Genomic DNA, 22,892 nt, shown 5'->3' with positions numbered 1-22,892 from the left:
TCCTCCACTATGAGCCTGCTTCTTCCTCTCCCACTCCCCCTGCTTGTGTTCCCTCTCTCACTGGCTGTCTCTATCTCTGTCAAATAAATAAATAAAATCTTAAAAAAAAAAAAATTAAAAAAAANTCTCTGTCTTTCAAAAAAAGCAAATAAGTTTTCCGAAGACTGGGGTCTCACTTCCATCTTCATATATGAAAAAAGTATAAACTGATTTGTATCTAATGTCACAGGACCCATTTTACCACCCCCCTCCAAAAAAAGTTACTTCACTAGAAGCTGTACCTGATAGGTCCTTAGAACACGCGGCCAGCTTTGCCAAGTGTCTGTTGATTTTCTCAATGGCTTTGAAGTTCTTATTCCTCTTCAGGACATCCATGGCAGACCGGGACTGTCGATCCAGCAGGGTAGGGTCTGCCCCAAAGCGCAAGAGCATCTGCACATCCTCTGTCTGTCCTAGAGCGGGCCAAAAGGAGAGAGGGGGGCTGTCACGGTTCCTTCCATAAGGAGACGTCCCCATAAGTGCTCTTCCTTCCAGTTCCCTGCCCAAGCAGCCTGAGGCAAGGGGACCCGTGTCCCTCTGATCATAGAATCTAAACTGCTGGCCTTGGGCAATCCACCCAACTCCCCGAAGCAAGGAGTCCTGTGTGGAGTGGGTAGGACAATAGCTTTGAAGAGGTTCAGAAGTGCGCTCCTCTCTACCTTTCTCCCCTTTCCCTGGCAACAAGCAAGGAGAAGGGGAATCTGGTTACTAGGCAACAGTTACAGCTGTAAGGATAACAGCAAGCTGTGACTTCAGATTTCTTTATTCCCTTGAGAGGAAACAAAATATTCTTCCAGAAAAAAAAAAGAAGAAGCAGCCTGTCTGGCAATGGGAGAAGAAAGTGGCAATTGCTTTTGCATCAGGGTCTTTTTGTTGTCACTGTTTCCAGTCTCCCAGCCCCAACCCTCTGGCTGCCGGCTCCATTTGCTGCTTTGACGTATCTATTTGCCAAGCATCAATGTGTCTCCATGATCACAGATGCAACAGTTTTCCCAATGAAACAGGTATATCTCCGGGGGTACAAAGAATGACGTGGGCATAGAGAGTTCAGCAAAGCAATGCCTGATCCCCAACTTCCATACCCATGCTTTCCTAAAATCCATCACCTGGACAAGGCACCAGTACTCCAGGTATCGTCCCATCCACGGTGCTCTCCTTTCCCATCTCCCCAGTCACAACTGCCCTTCTCCCACTTACCAAAATGAGACAAAATTAAAAAGTCAAACTTTTTACCCATGGAGTATCTCACTGAGGCAGGCAGAATTCTAAGACAGTCCCCAAGATTCCCAACCCCTGGTGTACACACATCTTCTCCCCCAGTTACTCAATCAAATACGAATCTAAATGTGATGAGACTTTGCAAATGTAGTCAAGGTCCCAAAGCAGTTGACCTTAAGATAGGGTAATTACCCTGACCTAATCACATGAACCATAAAGGTCAAAGGTCTAGAGGTCAGGAAGAGGGCAAAAATTTAAATAGGAGAGGGAATTGATGCATAAAAACGTCTCCCTTTCTGGCTTTGAAAAGAGAAGGGGACACATGACAAGGAATGCGTGTGCCCTGTAGAAGTTGAGAGCAGCCTCCAGCTGACAAGCAGCAAGGAAACAAGGACCTCATTCCTACAACCAGAGGAAACTAGATTCTGCCACAACCACGTGAACTTGAAAGAAGGCCGACAACTTCACATGAGAACATGGCTTCTGTCAGTACCTTGATTCCTCAATTTCATAAAAACCATCTATGAAAAGCCTACAGCAAATATCATTCTCAATTGGGAAAAGCTGGAAGCCTTTCTCCTAAGATCAGGAACACAAGGATGCTCACTCTCGCCATTATTATTCAACATAGTACTAGAAGTCCTTGCAACTGCAATCAGATGACAAAAAGGGAAAAATGTATCCAAATTGGCAAAGAAGAAGTCAAACTGTCTCTCTTCACAGATGGCATGATACTCTATATGGAAAACCCAAAAGAATCCACCCCCAAACTACTAGAAGTCATAGAGCAATTCAGTAATGTGGCAAGATACAAAATCAATGCTCAAAATCAGTTGCATTTCTATACATGAATAACGAGACTGAAGAAAGAGAAATTAGGGAATCCATCCCATTTACAATAACACCAAAAATCATATGTTATCTCGGAATTAACTTAACCAGAGACGTAAAGGATCTATATTCTAGAAACTACAAATCGCTCTTGAAAGACATTGAAAAAGACACAAGAAGATGGAAAAATATTCCTTGCTCATGGATCGGAAGAATTAACATAGTTAAAATGTCCATGCTACCCAGAGCAATCTACACTTTCAATGCTATCCCAATCAAAATACCGAGGACATTTTTCAAAGAACTGGAACAAACAGCCCTTAAATTTGTGTGGAACCAGAGAAGGCCCCGTATCACCAAGGAATTGTTGAAAAGGAAAAACAAAGGTGGGGGCATCACGTTGCCGGATTTCAAGCTGTACTACAAAGTTGTGATCACAAAGACAGCATGGTACTGGCACAAAAACAGACACATAGACCAATGGAACAGAATAGAGAACCCAGAAATGGACCCTTGGGTCTTTGGGCAACTAATCTTTGACAAAGCAGGAGAAAACATCCAGTGGAAAAAAGACAGTCTTCTTCAATAAATGGTGCTGGGAAAATTGGAAAGCTACATGCAAAAGAATGAAACTTGACCACTCTCTCACACCATACACAATGATTTCAGCCTCGGGAGACACTGAGCGGAAAACTGAGTCACAGCATTTCAGAATACTGACCTACAGAGAACTGTGAGCTGGTAAATGGGTGAGGTTTTGAGCCACTAAGTTGATGGTGATTTGTTACAGAGCACAGAGAACTAACTACTAATTACTGTCTTGTCCCAAATGAGGTGAAAATTCCTGACTTTCAGAGTATCAACTGAAGGGAAAATTAGGTGCCTGCCAAGCCCCTTTTAAAAGGCACTACAGGGGTGCCTTGGTGGCTCAGTCAGTTAAGCGTCCGACTCTTGATTTCAGCTCTAGTCATGATCTCAGGGTCCTGGGACCAAGCCCTGAATTGGGCTCCATGCTCAGCAGGGAGTCTGCTTCTCCTCTCTCTCTGCCCCTCCTCCTACTTGCATGCTCTCTCTCTCTCTTTTAAAATAAGCAAAGCTTTAAAAAGTAAGTAAATAGATAAAACAAAAAAATAAAAGGTACTACAATCTACCCTTCTCTTACTGCCCTCCAAAGTTATCATTTTCATCTTTAATAATTAATTACAGAAGATTTTAATATATTTCTGTTGCTTTGATATTGGTAGTAATAATTTTGCAATAATTAAATCTAGGGAAAAAATTAATCCCTAGAGTCTAAAATCACAGAATTTTTTTTTTTATTTAAAGCTGTACAAGTACTTTTGTTCCAGAAAAAGATCACTGGATGACTCATAAGACTTTCAAGCATAAACGATATGAAAGTAAACTTCTTTCTGAAAAGTAAAGCAGAAATATGATCCAAAAAAAAAGGAAGGTATAATTTGATATTTTTGACTATTAAAGAGCTGGTCCATAATTTTTAAAATAGATGTTAGAGAATATCAAGTTGCTATAGAATTTATATTCTATTATATGCAACCAAAGGAGTGAGATAATAGTTTTATTTTAAAATATTTGTGTACGCAATTCTGAAAATTACCTTTTTTTACATAATTTGGCTCACAGATAAAAAAAAATTCTACGCGCAATGTAAAACACATGTAAAGAGGTATATAGGTTTTCAAAATTCTTGAAGATAAGGAAGCAAAATTTGAAGACACACTAGACTGTTTTTTTAATTGACCAGCATCCATAGTCCTTTTCCTGATAACAACACTTCAGTTTTCCTTTGAGAAAGCACGTTTTCCCCCCGTTTTCAGCCTAACTGATTTGATGGAGTAAACACATTCAGTCACCATAACATCCTCCACCACTGCTCCAGCCGGAGCTCCGGGGATAAACATCTGACCAGAACCTGACTAATCAAATCGTTCCATCCTCGGGCTCTGCCCCAGCCCCAGATCCAGCGATGAACACCTGACCAGGATCTGGCCAATCAGATCATTCCATCCTTCTGGCTCTACTGATTGGTTCATGGAAGGCATGTGACCAAAGTCAAGTCACCCAGACTCACTCCTAGGACTTTAACTGAAGTACTGAGTAGAGATAGCCTCTTTGGCTGAGACTGACAAATAGGCATAATATAAACCTAATATCAGGTGGCTTCAACTGAAGGAGAGCCTGCCCTAGAATGAACTTAACACAGAAGAAAGCAGAGCTGGGAGCCAGGGCAGATTCTTGAAGACACCTCTGGAGCACCTGGAGCAAACTCTGGACAATCGAGTCACATGAGCCAACAAATTCCCATTCTTGCCTAAACCAGTTTGAGTGCCTGTAGCTTATAATTAAGTCAGATGCAACTACTGATCTGGCCTCATGTTCCAGAAGGTGATCATTTCTAGGTTTTGGGTCCTACTGCTGGGCTCTGGTAATTCCCTGAGACTGAAACCCTGGGCCTCCCAAACCACATGGACCCGGAGCCAGGAGGACCATCATAACAACCTCTACCCACCAAAATGCCAATAGAACTGATGATTTCAGAGGCTCTGTGATGCTGCGATTATTTTAAATGGTGGATTTGGAATTCAGGCCACATTAAAGTATCTGGAGAGTTCCTGACTCTCCACTTACCAGAAAAGTATTCAAGATGGAGATAATCTCATACACCGTTGGGGCAACCTTCCTGGGGTTCAAGTTAACAATAGCTTTCACAAGCCAGATACATCCCAATATGCTAGCATCCTAAAACTGCACATATGATTTTACTTATACATTATAGAATATTTGTGGGAAAAAAATCATAAGATATTGGTAACACTGGACAGAGGCTCTCAATGTATACTTTTTGTATCTTTTGATTTGTGAATATAATCTATTTAAAATTTAAATAAAATGAGGTTATCCAAATAAATAAAATGAATAATTGTTTGAACAAGCAATCTCTCAACTAGGAAATAATCCTCCAGGGACGCCTGAGGGCTCAGTCAGTTAATTGCTTACCTTCGGCTCAGGTCATGATCCTAGGGTCCTGGGATCAAGCCCCATGTCCAGCTCCCTGCTCAGCAGAGAGTCTGCTTCTTCTTCTCCCTCTCCTCCTCCCCCCTGCTCATGTTCCCTCACTGTCTCTCTCAAATAAATAAATAAATAATCTTTTTTTAAAAAAGGCCATTCCCACCAGTACACAAAGATGTACATAGGAAAATATTCTCTGAGCATTGTTTTTGGTAGCAAAATAACTGAAAACCATTTAATCATCCATCAGTGCAGTATAGTCATGTCAGAGAATACTGTGAGCCGTTTTAAAAAAATGAAATAGTTATGCAGGTACTATCAGGGAAAGATGGCCAAGATTATTGTTCAGGGAAAAAGCAAGTTGCAGAGTATGTACACATTCATATTTAAAAGAGGAAAAGAAAAATTGTCAAGACTCACAAAAAAATGCTTGGTAGACTTTGTGAAAGAGAATTTACTTTTTGTCACATATCTTTTTAAAGTGTTTGAATTTTTTTTTTTTACCAAGAGCATGCCTTTCAATTTCTTTTGACTTTTTTGCCTTTAAAATTTTTTTTGATTGAACACACCATAAAATTCACCCTTTTATTTTTTTTTAAGATTTTATTTATTTATGTGACAGAGAGACAGCCAGCGAGAGAGGGAACACAGCAGGGGAGTGGGAGAGGAAGAAGCAGGCTCCCAGCAGAGGAGCCCGATGTGGGACTAGATCCCCGAACGCCCCGGAACGCCGGGATCACGCCCTGAGCCAAAGGCAGATGCTTAACGACTGCGCTACCCAGGCACCCCAAAATTCACCCTTTTAAAGTGTATAATTTAGTGGGTTTCAGTATATTTATGAAGTTGTGTAATCATCACGGCTATCCAATTACAGGACATTTCATCACCCCAGAAAGAAACCTTATATGCATTGGCAGTCACTCCACATTTCCTCTTGCCCCACCCCCAGGGCAACCAGTAATCTGGTTCTGTCTCTAGGGATTTCCTTATGGTGGACATTTCATATAAACGAGATCATGCAATATGTGACCTTTCGTGTCTGGTTTCTTTCACTCAGCATAACGTTTCAAGGGGCATGTATGTTGTAGTGTGTGTCAGTATTTTGTTCTTCTTTATGGCTAAATAATATTGCATTTTCTGTATGTACCACATTTTGTTGTCCATTCAGCAGTTGGAGATTTGGGTTGTCTGCACGATTTTAGTTGTTATGAGTAATACTGCTAAGAGCATTCATGTACAAGTTTTTGTTTGAATATGTTTCCATTTCTGTGAGGCATATACCTAGGAGTAACATTGCTGAATCATATGGTAACTATTTGAGTAACTGCCACTCTTTTTTGCAAAGCAGATGCACCATTTTTCATTCCCACCAGCAATGGGTCCCAAATTTTCCACATCCTTGTCAATACTTGCTGCTGTCCATCTTTTTTTATTTCAACCATCTTGGTGTGGAGTATACTTCCAATTTTTAAACTAGTTCTTGAAAGGTGATTCTAAGAAGTCTATATGAAGGGGTTCCTGGGTGGCTCAGTCGGGTAAGCATCTGCCTTTGACTTAGATCGAGCCCTGCATGGGCTGCCTGCTCACAGGGGAGTCTGCTTCTCCCTCTCCCTTTTCCTGCCGCCCTCTCTGCTTGTGCTCTCTCTCTCTCTGTCAAATAAATGAATAAAATCTTAAAAGAGAGAGAGAGAGACAAGCCTATGTGAACAATGAAACCAGTGGAACAGAACAGAAAGTCCAGAATTAGTGGCATCTCAAATTGCCGAGGTCATGAGAACACTTCTAAACAAATGATGCTGAGACAAATAGGTAGTCATCTGGAAAATGATAAAACTAGATCCTTACATGAAACTCCAATGGATCAAGGATCTAACATTAAAAAGGAAACTATATAGGCACCAGGAAAAAGATATAACTTTTTTTTTTTGATGTGGTGTTCCATGATTCATTATTTGTGTATAACACCCACTGCACCATGCAATATGTGCCCTCCTTAATATCCATCACCGGCCTATCCCAATCCCCCACCCCCCTCCCCTCTGAAGCCCTCAGTGTTTCCCAGAGTCCATAGTATCTCATGGTTCATTCCCCCTTCTGTTTACCCCCCTTCATTCTTCCCTTCTTCTCCTACCGATCTTCCTGCTATTCCTTATGTTCCATAAATGAGTGAAACCATATGATAATTGTCTTTCCCTGCTTGACTTATTACACTTAGCATAATCTCCTCCAGTCCCGTCCATGCTGCTGCAAATGTTGGTACTCATTCTTTCTCATGGCTGAGTAACATTCCACTGTATATATGGACCACATCTTCTTAATCCAAACAACTGTTGAAGGGCATCTCAGCTCCTTCCACAATTTAGCTATTGTGGACAATGCTGCTATGAACTTTGGGGTGCATATGGCCCTTCTCTTCACTACGTCTCTATCTTTGGAGTAAATACCCAGTAGTGCAATTGCTGGATCATAGGGAAGCTCAATTTTTAAGTTTTTAAGGGACCTCCACACTGTTTTCCAGAGTGGCTGTACCAACTTGCATTCCCACCAACAATGTAGGAGGGATCCCCTTTCTCCACATCCCTCTCCAACAATTGTTGTTTCTTGCCTTGTCAATTTTTGCCATTCTAACTGGCATAAGGTGGTATCTCAATGTGGTTTTGATCTGAATTTCCCTGATGACTAATGATTTTGAACATTTTTTCATGTGTCTGTCAGCCATTTGTATGTCTTCATTGGAAAAGTGTCTGTTTATTATAAAAAAAAATCCAAACTCACACAAAAATCAAGAAATGCAAATTAAAACAACCTTGAGATACCAATTCATACCTCTCAGACCAGAAGAAACTTAGAAATACAACAATAAAATTCTGTTGGTGAGACTGTGGGGAAAGAGGCACTCTACTACATTATGGGTGATTGTGCAAATTGGTACAATCCTTCTGGATGAAGATTTGACAATATCTAACAGAACTACATATGCATTCATGCATATGAACGAATATGGAGTGATTTCCAGGACACACTGTTAATGAAAAAAAAAAAGCCAGGTGCCAAGCAGAATCTATATAATGGACCCTCCATGTAAAAAAGGAAGTGTAAGAAAACACACATGTGTCTGCTCATTACTGCAAAAGGAATCCAGGAAGAATAAGCCTTTAAAAATAAATAAATAAACAGAAACTGATCACCTACAGGGGGGTGAATGGGAAAGAGGCAGAAAAAAGGGGGAAGTGGGAACTCAAAGGAGTCAAGGGACAAGGAAGAAGTGACACTTCTCTGAGTATATCTTTCTTCAAAGTTCAGACTCCCAGAACCATAGTAATGTTTCACACATGTGCCTTTTACATACCAAAATATAAACAAAACCAATCCAACCCTAAAATGGAATGCAAACACTGAAAAAATATACCTAAGTGTACTACAAATGATCAAAATAACCATAGTAAATAGGGTGGGGAGGAAAAGAACTTCGTATCTGACTGGAGACAAAAAGAACTGAACACAAACAAACATAAAATGAACATAAAACGAACATCGAGTTAGTAGATGTGTTTCTCAAATGGACATGGGTTAGCAAGTCTGAAACTTATAAAACTGAACAAGTAAGTAAAATATATTATAGATGAGAGATGTTACAAATTTTAAAAGGCTAAATGACCATGGAATCAGCGGTATCAGTATAAACTTATGGTTTTTAATACAGATACATGCAGATGGACACAGTAATACAAATATGTGTATCCATGGGTTAGTACACGAACACACATTTCCTACCTCTGTCTGCTAAGAAGGCCTAGAAATAATGACACTCCAGTAACAATGATCACACCCAGTGTCAGACCTTGTTTTCTACAGCATTCTCTAACAAAAGGAACTGGGGATCCTTGGAGAAATGTTTGATTCCAGGGGGACACAGAAAATTCATGATGATCCTGAAGCAATTTGTGGTGTCTGAAAGTAAGGAAGTTCTCAAAAAAGGATGGGGCTTGTCCAAGGAACACAGGAGCCAATCTGAAGAAAGGAGTACTTAATGGCCAAAGCTGGAATAATTTGAGCAACTACGGATTTTATCCCATAGAATAAATATCCATGAGTCCATACAGATGTACATACATGCATATATACATACATCCATACAGAAAAGGGACAGCTCTTCATTGCACCAGAATTCCAAGTAATAAATGTAGAAGGAAAGAAGAAAATAAAAAATCAACATTAATCAAAGATCAGAGTGATAGCTGATGCTGACAAGATCTACCAATGAATATAAAATTAGTGTGCAAAAATTTGAAGAGAAGCAAGGTATTTGCACAGGCTCAAAGTATTTCCTGCAAGATATTTAACAACTACAAAGGAAAAGATGGTAACTTTACAATGAAGAAATCCCACGGATCCCACCTTAACCAACTAATCAAGGTTAACATCAAGGACATATTGATATGATAAACTCCTTGATATAATATGGAGAAGACTATGAGCTCATTTCTGTCGTATTCTTACCAAAAATGCATAACTTTATTCCAATCATGAGAAAAACATCTAACAAACTCAAACTGATAGACCATCTACAAAACAATTGACCAATACTCTTCAAAAGGGTCAAAGGCATGGAAAACTAAGGAACTGTCAAAGACTGGAGGAGACTAAGCAGCCCTGACAAGCAAGTGCACTGTGGGTCTCCGAACAGAAAAAGGACATTAATGAAAACAAGGGTGAAATTCGCATGAGGTCTGTGTATTAGTTGATAGCATTCTGTCAATGTTAACTTTTTGATTTTAATAACTAAACCCTGACCTATAACATGCTAAGATTAAGGGAAGCTGGGTGAGGATATACAGAAACTCTTGAACTATCTTTACATCTTTTCTGTATGTCTAAAATTAGCTCAAATTGAAGATTTAAAAAAAAAAGGTGAGCTTCCCTGAGGAAAGAGAGGAAGAGGACATGGGTAGTAAGAGAGAGGTGGAATTAAAAGGAGAAGCGGCCTATAAGAGTCATGAAGGCTCATTTGGCAGCAGCCGGGACGGGGAGTGGGGGAGCGCATGTTACACCTGCATGAAGAAAGGGCCGTCTCTTGACTTCACGTGTTTATTCTCCCATGTTTCAGAAAGTCGGGAAGGTTTCAGCATTTGCAAGAAATGGTATGAGGTTGTGCTGTCCAATATGGCAGCCATGAGGCACAAAGATGGCTACCAAGCACTTCAGATGTGGCTAGTCCACACGGAGATGTGCCAGCAGAGCAAAACACATGCTGGACTTCAAAGACTTTGCACAAAACCAGAACACAGAATGTAAAATGTCTCCATACTTTTTATACTAATTACACAAGGCAATGACAATATGTTGGATAGATGAGTTAAATAAAATATATTACTAAAATTAATTTCACCTATTTTGCTTTACTTTTTCATAGGACTACCAGAAAATTTAAAATTTTGCACATGGCTCTCATCATGCTTGTACTGGAAAGCACTCGTTTCAGTCCCAGGAAATGGAATGCTTGTCAAGTTATCGAGACATACAGTTGGAATCCAAGGCTTTGTGTGCATATAAAATACCCAAACACTGCTCAAACCACTTGGATTTCAAGAGACTTGGAGTTGTGTTTCTTTGCAAACCCAAAGAGTCTTGTCTGGAAATACATTTTCTTGGGCATTTTGGGGCTGGGGATGTGTAAGGAGAGCATAGTGATCGGAGGCACAGACTTTAACCGTAAATTACCAGACTAATTATCATTAGCGCAGAGGTGAGCTGGAACCAGCTCACACCAGTCCATGAGGGCCAACTGTCAAATGTCCAGAAATGCTATAAGATGGCTGATAAACACAGCCATTATTAACAACTAACTTAATTTAAACTTACAATAAATAAATCACGTTAAAAACAAAACTCATCACTTCCTAATTATTTTGCTACACTTAATACAGTCTATTATGAGGTTTCTTTACATCTATCTTAACATGGATCTGTGTGGTAAAAATACAATATAATGGTATGCTACTGCACATGTCCCAGCCCCATGTTCAATGACATCACGTTAATAACTAGAAATCAATCATGGCGGAAGTATTTACACCAAGGAAATTGGCAAACACCACAATTCGAGACTTTTCTTTTTGGAGACCCAGTTGTCAAACATTTGCCAGGATACCACTGTCTCTCAGAGGGTACTAAAATTCAAGGGACACCAAAAAGACAGACAGTAACAAGTGTTGGCAAGGATTTAGAGAAATTAGAACCTTTGTGCATTGCTGGTGGGAGTATAAAATGGTGCAACCACTTTGGAAAACAAGCTGGCAGTTCCTCAAGACATTAAATATAGAGTTACCATGTGATCCGGCAATACCACTCCTAGGTATCTACCTAAGAAAATGAAAATATATTCCAAAAACAAAGGCATATATGCAAAAGTTCACGGCAGCATTATTCATAGTAGCTGAACAAATGACCATTCACTGATGAACGGATAAATAAGATGTGGTTCATCTATACAATGGGATATTATCTGGTAACAATAAGGAATGAAGAACTGATGCACGCTGCAATGAGGATGAATCTTAAAAGCATGCTCAGTGAAAGAAGCCAGTCACAAGACCGTATGAGTCCATTTAAATGAAATGTCCAGAACAGGCAAGTCCACAGCCACAGAAAGTAGATTAGTGGTTGCTGAGGGCTGGAGAGGGAGGGGGAAATAGGGAGTGACTGCTAATGGAGACAAGGGTTCATTTGAAGATGATGAAAATGTTTTAAAATTGATTGTGGTAATGGTTGCAATACTCTGTGAATGTACTAAAAACACGGAATTGGACACTTAAAACAGGTGAATCATATGATATATGAATTATATTTCAATAAAGCTCAAAACAGCCTCTGTAGCACACCTTTTCTCTGTTTGCCCAGATGTGGGTTTCTGGGACCCAGTCCAGTGGGGAATGACATTAGAGAAATACACCTCACTGTGCTCCTCTGGGACAAGCTAAGGACACATAACTGTAAGTTCCCAGGAGGACCCAGCAGACCAGGCGTCCCCAGCCAGATGCTTCCGGGCTCTGTCTAGTCCTCAGGTGTGTTTAATCTTGAGTGGACATTTTATAATCATGAGTTGTCTTATTTTTCTAAAAAATCCCTCTTTCCAACGTCTCCTGCTTTCAGAAGATGGCGGCAAGGTCTGGCACCCATGATCAGCAGGAGGCTGTGGCCACAGCAAGCCAAACTCCCCAGCCCCCCACCCCCTCTGTCAGCTCCCTCCCACTGGGGCTGGGAGTCCATTACCATTCATCATCACAGCTACCCTAATGTTTTTATAGAACAAAATGTGCTGTCTCCATGGGTTTCCAGAAAGGCAAGAGGCATCAGAAAGCCTGGTGGGTGGGAGCACACACAGCCTTCCTATTTCACAGGCTAACAAGGTATGTCTGCATCAAAAGAACCAGTTTGTCCTTGCATGCGCCAGCCTCACTCTTCCTCGTGGCCTGTCTGGCCCTGGCGAGTATGGAGGATGAAATCTCTGTGTTAGATTCTCAAGTGGCCAAGAAGCAGGACCACATCCGTGGTCTGGTTCACAGTGTATCTCTGGTAACTAGCGCAGATTTGGCACAAAATAAAGCACTTAGTCACCATGTGATGAGGGAGGGAATAAGCGCAGCCTAGAGCCCCTGTCCTTGAGACACTCAATCCCATGGAGCCCCTGAAGCTGCAAGAGCATGTGGGACCCAGCCATTCTTCTCTCTCTCACCCCCCGTCCTTCCGGCATTCAGCCTGCCCTTCCAGTCATGCTTAATTCCAGGTGAGGTTTAGCCTGAGCCTGTCCCAGGATGGATGGGTAATAGGTGTGGTCGGTTGAGTGGGCTCTCTAATGCCTGAGGTCAGTCAGCCTACAGCGCACCCCCAGCCTAGTGCTGCTACTTACGCTTGATGAGGTATCCTGGGTAGGGGGCTGAGGCGACGACGTGGAGGACAGTGCAGCCATCCTCGTCCTTCTGGTTGATGCGGCCTTTCCACTCGGGCTTGTGGTCCATTAACCACCTAAAAAGATGGTTTTCCTCTGAAGAGAATTAGAATGTGTGACTGATGTTATTCTCTATACACAGAAAATCAATAAAACACATCGATGTGTAGCACCCTGAGGGAACCAAATGGGGAATCCCGCACACATTTGGCACTCACTACAAACAAGTCCAGGAGACACAGAGTTCGTGAATTAAAAGGATTGGTTATAGAAAGTTATTCATAGGGGCACCTGAGTGGCTCAGTCAGTTGGGCGATTGCCTTTGGCTCAGGTCATGATCCTGGAGTCCTGGAATCAAGTCTCGCATGGGGCTCCCTACTCAGTGGGGAGTCTGTTTCTCCCCCGACCCCCCCCCCGTGCTCTCTCTCTCTCACTCTCTCTCAAATAAATAAATTTTTTCTAAAAAAGAGAGAAAGTAACTCATAATGAACTTCAGTCAGGCTCCCCAGAAGCAGAGCCTGAGATAAGGATTCCTATACATGTGAGTTGTTGACAGGGAGCTCAGGAAAAAGAGAGAGGGAAGCAGGACAGGGCAGGGGAAGGAGGCAAGCAGAGATGTGATCTCAGCTGAGCCAGCCTCAGCCGAATCCCACAGGAAGCATAAACCGCACCACAGTGTTGACCCATCATGAGGCAGGGGCTAACCTTTGGTACTGCCTGTCAGTCAGTCAAGAGCTACAACACACCTCCGGAGAGGGGGTGAGGATGAGGGAGAACCTCTGTAGGAAGTGGTGCTGATTGGCAAAAAGCAGCGCTCTGGGGAAGGAGGCAGCTGTGGAGCAGCAGGTGGGGACGGGGGCCCTGGTGGCAAAGAGGTTCCAGGCAGGGCACCAACAGTGCCCATGTCGGAATAAGGTCAGGATCTGAAAAAATCACCCTACTCAGTACTATCTATAGGACATATATTTAAAAATTATATTCCCACACTCCTTTCTTATAGCTCCTAGGCTCAAGGAAAGCCACATGCTTCTGCCAACTCTGCAAACACCGTTTGTCACCATGTCAGAGTTTTCCTCTGGGAAACAAATCAAAAATAAGGTTAAACACCTGATCAGACTGATAAATAAGTATTTAAAATACCTGACAGTATCAAGCAATCTGTTAATAAATTACAAACTATACTGAGAAACACTCACATCAAGTTCTCTTTCTACTCCTGCCTGCACCCGCAGAAGCTAAGGTAAAGAGTAGACACAGTAGGGAATCGTGACTTTCACAACCAGAGACACACTTCTCTGGGTTCCAGATTCCTACTTGAAAACTGGAAGGATTGGATCAGATTGCTTTTAATCAGTCTTTACTTTTAAATCTTTGATCCACCGATCCCTATGTAAGAATAAAACGTCTTATGGACTCCCCAGTATATGAAATGGATAACAGCAGGGCAAATGTGGCCAAAGCAAATCGGCGGCCCAGGTCTTGAAGCCCCTGACCACCCCCTTCACTCCTTCATTCCTGGGAAGGCCATCCAGCCCAGGAGAGGAACACAGTCTAGAAAATCCTCTTGGCCCCTCCTGGCTCTAAAACAGTATGGGTGCATGTCCAACACTGATGCCATACACGCTTGGAAAAGAAAAACAAGCTTTTTTATCTAATGTGTGTATGTGTTAATGAAAAAATTTAAACATTTTAAAATTTAAATCCTATCGCCAGGTGTGAAGACTTAAAGAAAGAAAAGAGAATTGTATGAACATCAGCATCCTTCAAAAGACCCACAAGCACTCTGTCTCAGCAAGAACCAGTGTTACCCTTGGTATCGGCCCCCAGCACCACCACCACCATGGCAGTCAGCCCTCTGGCTAGAGAGAAAATGAACTTGAACAAGAGGTAGAGAGCACCTGTGCCTCTGCCAGCTAGAAGAAACTCCACAGCCTCAGGGAGCTCTGCCCCGCAAAGGCTGTCTGTCCCAAGTCCTCTGCTTGGGTCTCAGGGCTTGTTTGCTGCCAGCATCTGTCTAGGAACACAGAATCCTTTTGACTTGGGCCCCTTTAGCTAGCTACCAGGTCCCAGGTGAAATAAAAACAATGCTGTTTCTCTGCTGCCATCGTTCCTTTGTAGAATCAAACTATTTGCGTATTCAAATCATTTGAATATGCCACCTTCAGGTGGCTAAGTTCTGGTTTTCTCTTGAGCTCAGAGGAGCTGCGGAGCTCAGGGCTGGGAGGGCAGCTCGGACGGTGTGCGACTAGGAGAGCACTCACTTGCTTGGATACAGAGTCGCATGAGGGCATGAAGAGGGTACGGTCCTACACTCTCGATACTCGCACCAATGCAGATGAGCCACTCCACTAACTTGGGCACCTGTTCCATCTTCTCATAAAGTCCAATGAAGACGTATTTCTGGGGGAAGAAACACATAAGAAGAATTATGGAAGTCACTCCATCAACATGAAACTTCAAACTCCTTCACTCTTAAAGTTCAGGATCAGTAAAACCTGGAGAGCTGTGGCCCAAGCCTGAGATGATTATAAATAATAAATTTGCTGTGAGGCAGTTGAAGTCCCCTTGTACAAGCTGAGGTCCCAAATACAAGCCTGAAGTGGCCTGACTTGAGACTGTATATTTGAAGAAGTCACCTTACCTCAAAGAGACTCTTCAGTGATAACTCTGGGACATGGATATTTCTTGGTAGCCGGTCTTTTCTGGCCGACAGAAGTAGGAATGACTGATGAGAAGGGAGAAAAAAGAAAAAGCTGGAATTATCATGTTCTCCACATAGGTTATTAGAGCAAAAGTTATCTTCAAGGTTAAAACAAGCAAGAAAAAAAAAATACCCTCCAGCCCTGTCTCTCTTTTTAAGCTACCTGCCAAGCTTTACAGCCTGAGCTGTAATCGAAGTCCCTCTGTCCAGCCAACATCCTGCTCCTGCTGAGAGCTGAGCTCTCCCCACATTTCCTCAGAGCCAGCTGAGGACAGCAGCTGCTGACATCAAGCAGCATTGCTGAGACTACAGTGGGTAAAAAAGTGATTCCCTGCAAAGTTCTTAAAGCTTACTCAGCAAGCAGAAAAATCCAATCCTTTACAAGTATCTCATTCCAATTCACTCTTTAGCATTTCAGTGTTTCATAAGCCCCAAGTGTTCGGGGTCCGTTAGACCCTGTGGAGCAGTGTGTGGAGCGGCTCCTACCAGCCGGTGAGTGAGAGCCGACGGCAGTTCAGAATTCCCAGTGCCACGTCCTGGAGCCCTTATTAGTGACTTCAAATTGGGCCCTGGTGAGAGTATTGACACTACAGAAATTGACAAACTTTTTTTTTTCCTCAGCGAGCCAGTGACGCTATCTAAAGTCACTAAAGAAACTGAATCCTGAAAACGTCAAGCGATTTTTCCTAGGTCACACACAGAGCATGTCCTGAGAGGTCCCTACTGAGATCATCCAGGTGTGCCAACAGGTCTAAGGGCTCCAGGCTCTGGTATGGCCACGGCTGGAGACCCGGCTTGGCCTCAACCTCCATCATGTATGCTCCTGCTAGTGGATGTGGGACCACAGGAACTGAGCAACATCTTGAATCCAGATTTTGCAGGCTGATGCCCACTCTTTACTGCTCGCCCTGAACACACCCCAATCTCAAAATGACATGCTCAGGGTTCTGACAATCCTGATGGCTTACCTGGCTTTTTTTTTTTTTTTACAAGATATCTCTATTTCCAGTATGTGAAAAAAATGACTGGGACCCCACAGCTGGAATATTGGACCAATGGACCTGCCACGGGGCTGCAATCTTGGACCTTCCCTTGCCTGCCTGCTTTCTCAAGACCTTTTAATATGGGAGTGAGCTTCGGGAAACTTGTTGCTGGACTTTCAGGGATTTCCCATGAACCACCTGAAACTATACCCATAACTGTTGTGTATGCAAAGAAAACCCCATCAATTTCATTAGATTTCCAATGGAATCCATGAGCTTTTTAAAAATTGAAGAATTCTATATTCTAAAGTCATTTACCCTGCCTGGCTCAAGAGTCCTTATAGGTTGCCCTTGCTTTTGGTGACTTTTTTGGACTGCCCAGCTTCAGAAAGCCCAGCAGGCCCTTCCTGACCTAACTGCCACCTTTGGCCAGCCCCTTCCATGTGCACTGAGAGCCCACCATCAGTGACAACTACTATTCACTGGGCATTTAGCACATGCCAGGCATCGCAAAGCTCCATTAGCTCAGTGCCTGGCACGTTGTAAGCCCTTGATAAACATTAGCTAATGTTATTATTAGGTGTTCTTGGTCCATTATTTATCATCCTCACCAAAACCCTGAGGAGTAAGTATATATCCTGCAACTTGCAAATGAGGAAATAAGGCCCAGAGGGGAAGTAATTAGCCTAAAAGAGAAAGTGGAAGATTATGATTTGAGGAGGCATCTGTGTGACACTGAAGCCCAGGCTCACAGTCCACCCCACTCCTCCATTCTCTGGATTCCCAGCCCTGGGTTTGGCTCCTGCAGCCTCACTGTTATCTGTGGGCAGCAGTCCCTTAAAGCTACACAGAATTGGGGTGCCTGGGTGGCTCAGCCCATTAAGCGCCTGCCTTTGGCTCAGGTCACAATCCTGGACTCCCTGCTCAGCAGGGAGTCTGCTGCTCCCTCTCCTCTGCTCCTTCCCAACGCCCCCCAGTCATGCTCACATGCTCTTTCCCTCTCTCTCTCATGCTCCCTCCTGCTCATGCGCTCTCTCTCAAATAAATAAAATCTTTTTTAAAAATTTTTTTAATTGAAAAAAAAAGCTACACAGAATTGCTCAGGGTAACACAGGCAGGTCTTCTAAGCCAACACTAGCAAATGCAGTATAAACAAGATGATGAAGATGAACATGCAATTGTTTATTTTCCTCATTCCACATTATCATTAGCACCTGAACTTGACACTTCTGTGGTGACAATGAAGACACAGAGGAAGGAGTGAGGGCGATACACATTAGCTAATATTATTAATAGGTGTTCTGAATATGTTTCCTATCTTTAAAAAAAATAGAAACTGGTTAATCTGTATCACTCAGTGACTTTCCATCCCCAGTGATGGTGCAGTTAAAAAGTTATTTTGGCATCAAAATACACAGATAACAAATTACAGTCCCCTCCCCAATGCAGACAGAAGGAGTCCATTTAACCAAGAATGTACATCCCCACAAGAAAGCCATCCTCTTTTACTTACATGCCATAATCCTTTCTTTGCCAACTTTTCTATTACAGATTGCCACACTTCTGTTGAGAATTCAGTAGTAAAAATGTGATCAAAACAGGGCAAAAAACTTTGCAAAACAATGGGGTCACCTGAAAGAAAGTTCCATAGTTTAGAAATTTTAACCTGGGCAGAGTCTAGAACATTTGGGGAAAGGTTCTCCAATTAAGACCACAGATAGATACATGGAAAATTAAAACTATACGAAAGGGAGGCATTTTCAAAGTAAAAGTCCTCTATAACGGACTGAAGTAGCAATCACTTTAGGTTAACCTATCAGCTCAATGCCCCAAGAATTAGGCAGTGTGATGTGAGCTAACAGTCACTTCGCTCTTCTATATGCCAAGCCCAGCAATGCGTGCTAATATTTAATCCCTCAAACAGACCAACAAGGCAATGGCCTATTATCTCCGCTTATAGAGGAGGAAATAGAAACTCAAAAGAAGTTAAAAAAAATAAAAATAAAAAAATAACACCTCATGTCCTTTAAGAAAGATGTGACAAATATTATTTTCACCCAACCGATGAGAAATGATGACAAATGAGGTCAGGTTGCATGGCATATCATGCAGCTAGTTAACGACAAAAACAAAGACGGGGACCCAGATTTACCAACTCTCAGTCAACACACATTCTTCTAACCTAGTGGCCCACTGCATCTCATAAGCCTCCAAACCACATTTCTCAAACTCATGAGTGAGATCATCCAAGGAGCAAGGGCAGGTGCCAGCCTCTCCTCCAGGATTATCAACTTCCAAAAACAAGTAAGTATCAAAATAAATAGATATTACTCAAAAGGATACAAAATACCCATAAATACATTTTTCAAATTTTAGAAATTGTGCCATAGGCATACATTCACCTTCCAAATAGGAATACTTTGGCGTAAAAGTATGGGATGCATTGCCCTAAGAAGTCCCATGAAATGCCCCCTCTCGGGATGGCGGCAGAATGGAAACCATCCAGATTTCTTAAGGGAGCAGTCACCCAGAAATAGACGCAGAGAGGACATGAGGGATGGTAGGGAACAGGCCAAGCCATCAGACTCAAGAAAGGCAAGCAGACTCGGTCACTGCCAGCAAAAGCCTGACCGGAAAGCTGGGACCCGTCAGCATTTATCTGGGGGTCTTCTACTTCTCTGTCCAAGGGACTCAGCTGTGCCCGCCTCCAAACCCCTCCCACTTCCTGCCTGATATGGCTTTCACCCCGCCCCCAGCAGCCAAACTTGCCCAGATGTGTAGAATGCCGGCCACAGACCACAGTAGTTGCTTTCCCACAATCTCAGTGGGCACAGTTGGATCTGTAACAGCTGAATCTATTTCCCCACCTCTGAAAGCCAAAGACCATTTTCCCACAATTCTAACATGTGCCATTTTTCACATTCTAACATCTCTAGCATCGGGACGTGTGTGACAATTGATTTCGTCTCTCAGTGGCAAAACATTTATCAATGGCACATCTTAAGTCAATACAATCTTAAATGCAATCAAATACAATATTTGAGAACAATGGCCTGGCCATTGGCAGAACTTCAGACTGTGCCAAGATAAGCACGAAAGAGCTCCTTTGTCACTGGCAAAGAGTATGTTACATTGTGTTTTATGGTTTTCTGTTTTTGCCTAATCCGGGCCACTGACAAAGCCAGCTCACCGGCAAGGTCATTAGAGTAATAACTCAAGGCAGTGACGCAAAAGGCCTCCCGTGCGTCACTCCTGCACTGAGTGCCCAGGTCCTCTGCTGCAGTGAGCATAGCAAGGGAGACCCTGAGCACCACGTCAGCTTCCACTGTTAGGAGTTAGTAGGACAGTTAGGTAGTCAGGGCCTGGGTCCCCAACAAGAAAATATGGAGTCAGGACAGCTAAGATAGAACAGCACCAACATCCTGTTTTGCAGCTTAGACAGGAGCGCACTAGCATTCTGCTTTGCAGCCTTTGCAGAAATGACTTCTGCAAAATGTCCTAAAGTAAGACAATTACCCACAAAGCACTTGTCACTATCACAGGCAAGGGCAGTTAAGACATAAGCCCCCAGATGTCAGCAAAAAAGACCATCCGCACATTGACATTAACCTAATAGGTAGATAACGTGACCAAAGTCCTGATTGGTACGACTCAGCACACCCTGGTTGCTGAAAATAGTTCCACAAAAGAGCTCATAAAAACCCGCTAGACTTAGAAACTCCGGGGGCAACCCACTCGGGCCTCTCTCCCCCTCCGGGAGCTCTATACTACCGCTCAGCAAACTTTGCTCTGCTGCCCACCACTCTTCGTCAGGTCTACCTGTTCATTCTTCCAAGCGGCATGACCAAGAACCACAAGCACTGAAGGCAGAGAATTCCTGCAACACCTCTATGAGCCCTTCCAGGGTATTTTGATAGCAAACAGGAATATTTCTCGGCGTATTGGAGAAACACATGCAAACATCACAGGAAAGAGCACAAATCACATAAAATAAGTAGCATAGAGAGGAAAAGATCTATAAGAAGCAACAGAGAAAACTGAAGTCTGATTGGCAGAGCTGTAAGTGGTTTCTGCAAAAGGATTTTGTTGTTTTTACAAGGACATGAGCCACCAAAGCTTCTAAAATGCTTTCTGATGTGAAAATAGTTCCATTCAAACTACATAAACCAGCCACAAAGAAACACCCTGGAATTATTTCCCCAGGAGCCTTTCAAATAAAATAATAAGGATTTTAAAATTTTTTTAAAAAGGAAAGAAAGAACGAACAAAGGCTCCCTCCAGTTCCAACTTACTGCCCATCGTGGTGAAGATTCCCACAAGGAAATCAGCAACCTGGATCTGGTCCGGAGTGCTTTGCAGAAGCCGCAGACCCTCGAAAAACATGTGAGCCGCTTCATAAGGTTGGAGCAACCGCAGCAAAGAATAACCAGCTCGGTAGTATCCCTGGGACAGAAGAAAAGCAAAACCGTAACTTGCCCATCTCTTCCAACCAGCTGCTAAAAGGAAAGGAAAGATTGATGACCTGGGGAAATGGACTGTAGAGGTTTCGCTTCTATGTAAACACAGATTTCTAACAAGCGCTGGAGACAGCATTCCCACGTTACGTTCTGTGCCATATTTTTCCTGTCGTTTTTTAACCGCCAAGAAAATAATCACTTTCAAATCCATGACTTACACAGCATCTAACATATGACACGGAGTGATGGAAGCAGGCCTGGTTCCAATTACATGTGTGGCTTATTTATTCACGCCTCAAATCACAGCCCGGGCAAGAAGAGAATGAAAAAAATCCTATGATGACAGTGTTCCAAAAAAGAATGAGATTGTCATGTAAACACAGAAGTTGTTCCCTGCTCCTTTCAGTCAAAGTAAACACAATTTCCACTGGGTATGTAGCCAGAAAAAAAAATGAAAATGGTAATGACAAGCACTGAGATGTATTGAGCTCTACATTGTAGGCAATGCACACCAGAGGCAAAATTTTTTTTCTTTCTGTAGAGAGGAAAATTACAATGAATAACAGAAAAATGGTTTAGTTTTACCTATATACACACTGTGTACCTTGAGTAGGAACAAAATGATACTGCCTTTCCCCTCTTTGATTCTCTAAAGGAATCCATACCAGCACCTACCAAGACAACGTTCTAAGATAATGAAAGGTGTTCAGCAATCGGCTTCATAAAAAAGCCAGCACTTAAAAATTGCACTTGACACCAAATCTCTGATTCTTTCTCGATTTGTTTTCACCTTCATTTGAAAGTCTAGAACTTTAGATAACAACCAGAAAAGAGGGGTGGGAGAAGGTGGGGTTTTTTTTTCCCCCAACTGGGTAAGCTGGACACAGAATTCCCCACTTCCTTGCCCTCCTCAGATTTAAGTTTCTTTCATATTTTATTTTTGTGGGGTGGGGGGGAATGAAGGGGATCAGAATATGTCACCCCAAAATATGACACTTTGGCATAAGTGTTATCTTGAGTCTGAGACATTTGAGATTCAACAGATGCAGAAAGAACCCTTCCTGAAGCCTCCCTTATCTGACTGAAAGCAGATAGTCTAAGAAACGAGGACTGCCATAAATCCACTCTCCCTCTCCCAGGGAATTTTTATGGCCATGAAGGAGGCGGAAATCAGCGCTGAGCGGGACCAGCACTGCTAAGCGTTGCTAAGATAGCCTGATCTCCCTCCCATTAGTTTCCCGCACGTACGTGTGTTCCCACAGTCCAAGGCCCCAGAAGTCTACACGCCTTTCCTTTGTCCTACCCATCTCCACAGTTTATTGCTCTTTGTTAAAAATGTATATGAGTTCTCAGGGTGTGGCTCAGTCAATTTTAAGCCTCTGATTCTTGATTTCGGCTCAGGTCATGATCTCAGGGTCATGGGATAGATCCCTTGGTCGGGCTCTGGGCTCAGTCCCAAGTCTGCTTGTCCCTCTCTCTCTGCTCCTCCCCCCACTTTCTTCTCTCTTTCTCTCTATCTCTAAAATAAACAAATAAAATCTTTTAAAAATATATATATGAGTTCTCAAGCCTACCTGCTTTTCTTGGGGTCTTTCCTAGGAAGGCCCCTGTATCATGTAAAAATTAACACAAAATAAAATTTATATGGTTTTCTTTTGTTAATTTGTCTCTTGTCAGTCAGATTT

The 22,892-nt window shown here is 42.6% G+C and overlaps 1 protein-coding gene across 2 annotated transcripts in view; it reads right to left on the bottom strand.

Annotated features, from left to right (window-relative positions):
- The window catches only part of TRANK1 (tetratricopeptide repeat and ankyrin repeat containing 1), a 77,241-nt gene that overhangs the window by 48,086 nt on the left and 6,263 nt on the right, over positions 1-22,892 (bottom strand). For both annotated transcript variants that reach the window (XM_034662257.1, XM_002914654.4), the window contains exons 3-8: positions 21,043-21,193; positions 18,264-18,382; positions 15,708-15,791; positions 15,328-15,466; positions 13,028-13,162; positions 282-452 (exon numbers count right to left, since the gene is read on the bottom strand). In XM_034662257.1, coding sequence (XP_034518148.1) covers positions 282-452; positions 13,028-13,162; positions 15,328-15,466; positions 15,708-15,791; positions 18,264-18,382; positions 21,043-21,193 — 799 coding nt within the window. The remainder of the gene's footprint in view (positions 1-281; positions 453-13,027; positions 13,163-15,327; positions 15,467-15,707; positions 15,792-18,263; positions 18,383-21,042; positions 21,194-22,892) is intronic.

Source organism: Ailuropoda melanoleuca, chromosome 6 (assembly GCF_002007445.2).
Source record: "Ailuropoda melanoleuca isolate Jingjing chromosome 6, ASM200744v2, whole genome shotgun sequence".
Lineage (NCBI taxonomy): Eukaryota > Metazoa > Chordata > Mammalia > Carnivora > Ursidae > Ailuropoda > Ailuropoda melanoleuca.
This window is presented reverse-complemented; position numbering and strand designations above follow the sequence as displayed.